Consider the following 7137-nt stretch of genomic DNA (forward strand, 5'->3'; position numbering starts at 1 on the left):
TGTATGTAAGCACCGTCACTAAACTCCACCCGCGGGGTTAACAATCACACGAACCCATTCCCGCAGCGACGTACACACATACACTGGCAGGGGAGTCAACTTATCACTGAACTAACCAATCACATTCCATCGTGGGCCGGCTTCAGGTTTGCACGAGGAAATTCTGATGATTGACGTGCTGATAATAATTCCTGAACCAATGACTCGCGGCGATTGAGCGGCCTGTTTGGGATCAACAACCAATCATATTGGTGCATGGGCGGGATCTGTTTTGCTCTCCGCCTTCTTGTGACATGACACCTCCAATAACCAATCAACAGCGAGCAAAGTCAGAGGCCAAACAGGTTCACTTTCAATCACCACAAAGGGGCGTGGCTTGCGTGCACAAGGTCCGCCTATTGGCCGGTCTGCGGACTTCCCACAGACAGTTGTGTGTTTCATAAAAATGCACTCTGATGCGGCAAGTAAGTAGTAACGCCGTAGCTGCTTCTGCTTACATTTAAACCACCCTCTACGGAGCCTGTTGATGCTGTCGGGGAGAAACTGACAAAAGCTTAATTTTACTTTTAGCCCGTGCTTGTGCAGGCGCTGATGGGGACGCATGAATTGCGTGCTATTCGCTAGTGTCTTTGTATTTGTCTGTGCTGTCCTGGGCGACAACAAAGGAGGGATAGCTGGTGTAATTTCAGCTGTTTTGGACGTGCTGGTTGTTGGTCGTGCCACGGCTGTCATCCTGAAGTTATTCTGTGCGTAGCTTTAGCCGTGATCGGCTGAATGTCGCCAACGTTAGGCAAATGGGGCAAGGATTTCTGATGGTAATCGCAGCGTTGTTGTCGTGATATCCCTCATTACTGTGGGTCCACCACGCTTGTCGTGTCAAACTCGGCGTCAGTGCAGTTCAGGTGTTATTCTGGCAATTTTCTGGTCAACTGCAGACTATTGGAGAGGATGAAAATTGTGACGCAGTTGAGTAAAACATCTTTCGTTGCCCGCTGCAGCAGCGCCGAGCTGCTCTGCGGCACCTACATGAGCTGCTGCGAAACGTCTGCGCAGTTTGTGTGTGCCAGCAGCAGGCATGAGAAGTAGAATTCTTTTTAAAAAACAACGTTAATGCATTCAACCAGATTGGCTAAATGTTAGGGGGTAGAGGGTTCTAAAAGAAATACTTGTTTTGCCGAGGCGTGGGAGTTGTAGTTCAGTGTCTGGGCCAGTGTTGACTTTTCAACTGCCTCTGTAGGGGAAATGGACTACAACTCCCATGCGCCCACTGCTCTCCAGATACTTTGTAAACTCTGTGCAAGTTGCTCGTCTGCACTGCTATTTTAGGTATGCAGCTAGTGCTATCTGCTCGCCACTGTGTTGGTTTGCCTGCTTTTGGCTTTGGCCTCTTGGAATAAATGAAGAGCGTCGGTGTTTGTTGATGACAGCTTATGAACGTCAATGCACAGATGACATTTACCAACAAGGTAGCATGCGCGATCGAACATTTTCGAGTTCGCATGTCGGATCCAGGGAGTCACTCCCTCATTCGTGTGAGATGTTTTTTTTTCCAGCCCTCCATGAAATGTTAAAGTAGAAACCAGACGACAGGTTTGAGACAACACGGGTTTAAGACGAAAGACTTAATTTAAACCACGGGTTTTTTGGTCTGCTGCTATGCATGAAGTCACCTCCTTGTGCCCTTGCTCTCGCACTAAATGGTTGCATGTTTGGTTCAACATTTGTAGGTTTTTGTGTTTTGAAATCTGATGTCCGCTTTATTTTTTGTGGAAATAGATTTTCAGCTGAATTCCCACCTGACAACACTGGCTAGCATCCATAAGATCCACCACACGTTGCACAGGCTGGTAAGTACACATTAGCAGCTTATACGTAGTGTTTGTGTGACTGCTCAGTGTCTATACATATACTGGCCACTTTATTAGGTACACAGGACACAGACCATCTGCTTAAAGTGTTGCGCGTTCAGAGTTGGTCTTGTGCATAACATGGTTGTAGCGAATAGGTGTGAACATAATGCAAAACAGGTCTGTTTTGTGTATGAGTTTGAATAGTTGTTGCCTTTCTATCATTTACCTCTGACCTTAACAAGGCATTTTTCAGCCAGAGAACTGCAGCTGACTATTTTGTCCTTTTTCTCAGGCCATTTTCTGACGATGGTTCTGCACGTAAAAATCCAAGCAGATCAGTAGTGTTGGAAATATTCAGACCAGCCGATCTGGCACCAATAACCCCTGCTACATTCACAGTCACTTAACTCACCGTATTTCTCCCTCTCTGATGCTCAGTTTTAACTTCAGCAGGTTCTCCTGACCACGTCTACATGACTAAATGTGTTGAGCACTTGAACTGGTGTAGCTCTTAAAGTGGTGTGTTTGTGTGTGTGTGTGTTTGTGCTGTTTTTCCTTATGTTTTGACAGAACCTGACAGAAGACGTCGGGCAGGAAAGCCACTCCTCAGGTAACAGTTAACACAGTGAATGTCAGCTGAGAGAAAGCATGCATCATCATTACCACCACCACCACCATCTTTTATCGCTTCCTTTTAATTCTGCCTCTCATTTCCTCCCCCCAGCTTGTTGCTCCAGAGCCATGCCTCCTAGGAAAAAGAGGAGACCCTCTGCTGGAGATGACATGTCAGCCAAGAAAAGTCGCCAGGACAGGTGTGACCTCCTTTTGATCAAAAACCCACATCTGTAGTTGCAGCCCAAACGCATTGTTTGCTTCTGTCATGGTGGAGCTTTTAAAAGTCTCTAATGTGCAGTATAAGAGCAGAGCAAAAGACTAAAACTGTCTGATCATCGTTTCAGTGTTTTCAGAAAACATGAATCATCGCAGATTCGTGAGGAGGAGACATTTTCTAGTAAAAGATGCTTGGAGTGGTTTTATGAATATGCAGGTGAGGCATTAGGTTTTTAACGAACTGCACACGTTATAAACGTTATTGGTTTATTCGTTCTTAGCCACTGTTTTAACCAACACTGTTGGTTTTTAGGTTCACATGTGGAATTGATGCTATATGTGGCTTCACACTTGTCTGTCTGAAATAGGCTGTGATGATGTGGTGGGTCCAGAGGGCATGGAGAAGTTCTGTGAGGACATCGGAGTAGAGCCAGAGAATGTAACTACCTTTTCTTGGGGAGCATTTTGGATTCTTGACAAGTCTTAGATTTTGGTTTCATCAGTATGGGCTTAGTGTGGTTGCTCTTTGCTCACTGTTATTATTTTGCTTTCTGTATAGAGAGTTATTTTGAAAAATCCTGTTGGCTTTGGTGACTTGGACATTTTTGTGTGTTCAGGTGGTGATGCTGGTTCTTGCCTGGAAGCTGGACGCCCAGAGTATGGGATATTTCACTCTCCAGGAATGGCTGAGGGGCATGGGCTCATTGCAGTATGTCACTTCGTGTCAACCTTTTTGCCCTTTATTCACAATTGATTGATGCTTCGCTTTTATGTCAGACAGAGCTCGTAGTGAAATGCGGACATTTCCTCTGCTGTTTTCAGGTGCGACTCGACAGAGAGGCTGAGGAATTCACTGGATTACCTGAGATCTGTCCTAAACGACAGTACCAGTTTTAAGCTCATTTATAGATATGCCTTTGATTTTGCTCGGGTGAGTCTAGCAAAACCTCTTTTCGACAGTGACATTTATGCATGCACACCGCTAAAACAAATCCACTGCGGTTGTTACACCTGATTAAATTCATTTAGTCTTTTTCAAGACAAAATAGAGAACAAACTTGATATTTTGGGCAGGTCAAATATCGTTTTCCACTTGGGCTTAGATTAGAAAACCACTTATCAAATGTGTAGGGGATTAACATAGTCTGACTTTATACAAGTGCATAAAGCAGGTCGCCCTGACGTCGTGAATGCAATGACACTCTGCAGTGGCTGTGATAACAATGTTGTATTTTATTATGAAAGAAAGCAACAACAGTGAATTAAAGAATTGAATTTAGGGGAGAGCATTGATGATGTGCCAAGCATGTAAAGTTTAAACTGGTGATATTTTGCATTGATTTCATTTAGCCCTGTTTGTTTTTGATTGGACAGGAAAAGGATCAGAGGAGTTTGGACTTGAATACAGCCAAATGTATGTTGGGGCTTCTTCTTGGAAAGACATGGCCACTGTTTCCTGTCTTTAATCAATTTCTAGAGGTAAGGATCACATTTAGAAATTGTCTTAAACATGTTTTACCAGATCAAGTATGTCATGTAAAGTGGTTGTATAGAAGAATTTCAGGTGGTTCAGTTTGGACAGAAGGTTTAAATGATTAAAAACAGACAGGTTTGTTCGTCGTTAAATGTGTTTGTTTGTTAATGTTCAGGTATTTTTTTTTATCCCCAGCAATCCAAGTACAAAGTCATCAACAAAGACCAGTGGTGCAATGTTTTAGAGTTTAGCAGGACAATCAATTTGGACCTCAGTAACTATGATGAGGATGGTGCCTGTAAGTGAACACGTACCCACATAGACATTTAACACCACATCTTATCTATGTATGGTCTTCTTAATAATTTTCATGTCTGTTTTATTCATTTATTTTTCTTTTTTTTTTATCAGGGCCTGTTTTGTTGGACGAGTTTGTGGAATGGTACAAGGAAAGACAAATGGCATAGCTGCAGAGCAAAATGAAAAATGAAAAACGATACAACTGTGACGACGACCACGAGAATCAACAACCAATAAGTAAACGATACACAAATGGAAAAGCATCGACAGTGGTTGCTTCCAAAGAGAAGGAGGGATTTGGGCTGTGGGTGGGCAAGGAGGGGGGATGGGGTGGTTTGCAGTCTGGGTGCATGCTGCCCAGATTGCAGATGTGAAGGGCTGTCATTGTGGAACTCGGTTTCCTACTGAAGTTGCATCGTGGGCAAGCTTGCAGCAATCCCTTAGTGGCATTGCTCTCTCACTCGCTCTCTCTCTCTCTCCCTCTCTCTCACTGTGACATGTCATGTTGTTGTCTGTGTTAGGATAAGTTTGTATCATACATGGATGATGGAAGCAAAAAAATGGTGTAGTGTGGGAGAATCACTCCTCACATTTTGTCCGCAGCACAGAGCAAAACCACAACAACACAAGTGACCATTCATGCAATGTGTCTGAGTCTTAAACAGGGTCACTGTGACCCAGGCACACTTCATTCTCCGATATCTGTGCAATGAACTTGAAGTCGAGCTTTTCTGGACCGGTGGCACTAACTATTGTTTTGTCATGTGTGTGGGTTTGATAGGAGTTCTTCAAGAAGCACACTGTGTCAAATGGCTGAGTACAAGTTTCTGATGCCTGTGCTGTTTACTATTGAGTTTTTGCCAGTGACCCCCAAGCCCCCCCTCCCCTCAAGTTTCTGATCCCTCCTGCTGTTTTGCTTCAGCTAATGCTAACAGGTTGCTAACCCACTGCGAAGGCTTCAGACCTCTTTAAACCAAACAACAGCGTTGCTGCTTACTTACTCTTATAATAGTACAGCGGTGAGCCACCAGTGCTCTGACTATTACAATTATTGGTCTCACGACCAATCGATGTATCTACGTTGTGTAGGTAAGAGTATTATTGTGCCTCAAATCAAGGAAGTCACTTTGTGTGTCCCACACAAGTACCAACAAACCCAAAAGTACATTATATACACATGTGAATACACATGAATACACAGCACTCACATACACACACGCACACATAAACACACTGAGTGGTCAGGGATTATTTCAGGATTAATTCAGACTGTTTGGGCTGTGTTATAAATTGACATAGATATAGTTGTTGTCCATTACGTCTTTATGTGATATCTGTTTTGTCTTCCTTAGTCCACTGATAGTTTCAGGTTCCTCTTACTGGTAAGCATCTCTCCCAACACTGACAGTGTTAATATGAATACAGTGGAAGACCAGTGACCCTCTCAGGATGGTCTCAGAAGGTCCTTTAGGCTCGAGTAGAACAGTAGGTTCGCTGAAAGCATTGCTTTGTACCATCCGTAGAATCTAATCAAAACAATGGACACTGACGGTTTGGAGCTGCGTGATGATGCTATGCTCTTCTTTTGCCTAGTATAATGTTCTTGTAACACTTGTATAAAGTTTTGTCTCTGGCTGTTGTGTGATGCTGACTCGTCAGAAGATTTAATATTTGCATGCATGCTCCAACAGAGCCTTTTGTGAATGGATGAAATTTTTTGAAAACATTTTTCAGATGCATTTTTTTTGTTTTGTTTTGTACAGGAATTTGTGCAAATGTTTTGTGCTTATTTTGATAGCCGCGGTCATGCCACCTTAATTCTGATGAACAACATGATCGTGTCTGTTGAGACCTGGAACACACCTGTAACCTCATGGTGGAAGAGGAGTTCCCTCCTGCATTCTCCTCCATACTCTGACTCTTCATGTGTGCTGTAAAGCTTTAGGTAGCTGCAGCCAGTATACAGGATCTAATGTTATTTATTAAAAGAACATAACATGTTTTGCAACTTTTGCACCACACTTTTACAATACACTCACGCATACTTTGAAATCTGTTGTAAAGATTATATACAGTACATCAGCTCACGTGGCAATGAAATCCACTATAACTGAAACCATGACAGCCTTTATTGTCATTACAATCCATCAGCATAAAGTCGAAAATCAAGGTGATTGCTTTCCAAATACTGAGTAGACATCAGTGTTTAGTTTTTTTTCCCCATGACTGTGCAGGAGGATGAACAGCCTTGTCCCTACTGTATATATGTATGTAAAACAATGTAAGTGTCTATGTCTGTTTTCATTATAACCTATGTCTATATACATAAATAAAATGGTTTATTAACTTATTGGCTTATGTTTTGGCTCATTAGTGTCGTCATATTAATCCACTTTTGTGTACAAATCAACACATTGCTATGATCAAAATGTGATAAAGGTCTCTTAATGAGTATTAATAAAGAATTAGGACTATACAGATTGTCATTACAAAAATGATAAGACAAAAAAAAATATTCACAGAAAAACAAAAGTGCCTGGTAAGCTCTCCCGTGCTCCACAATGTCACACATTTCTTTATATTTACATTTAATTTCAGATTTCATACATCATACATCATACATCACAATTTATGACCACTGGTGAGAATGGACTCCTGTTATAATTTGTATTAAACAGCATA

At 42.3% G+C, this 7137-nt stretch overlaps 1 protein-coding gene across 3 annotated transcripts; it reads left to right on the forward strand.

Annotated features, from left to right (window-relative positions):
* Positions 1-393: 393 nt before the first annotated feature.
* Positions 394-6794, forward strand: dcun1d4 (DCN1, defective in cullin neddylation 1, domain containing 4; the record flags this gene model as incomplete). Of its 3 annotated transcripts, none has more annotated exons than XM_083887626.1 (11): positions 394-464; positions 1777-1847; positions 2421-2460; positions 2575-2662; positions 2810-2898; positions 3050-3120; positions 3299-3390; positions 3504-3612; positions 4056-4160; positions 4351-4453; positions 4567-6794. In XM_083887626.1, the coding sequence occupies 11 exons, from the start codon at positions 446-448 to the stop codon at positions 4620-4622; spliced, it is 843 nt and encodes a 280-aa protein (XP_083743752.1). In that variant the 3' UTR covers positions 4623-6794. The 3 variants fall into 3 exon arrangements, with proteins under 3 accessions (XP_083743752.1, XP_083743751.1, XP_083743753.1); XM_083887625.1 differs by lacking the exon at positions 394-464 and adding an exon at positions 1421-1466; XM_083887627.1 differs by lacking the exons at positions 394-464; positions 1777-1847; positions 2421-2460; positions 2575-2662 and having other exon boundaries at positions 2832-2898; positions 2995-3120.
* Positions 6795-7137: the final 343 nt, after the last annotated feature.

Source organism: Microchirus variegatus (genome assembly GCF_963457635.1).
Source record: "Microchirus variegatus genome assembly, chromosome: 4".
NCBI lineage: Eukaryota > Metazoa > Chordata > Actinopteri > Pleuronectiformes > Soleidae > Microchirus > Microchirus variegatus.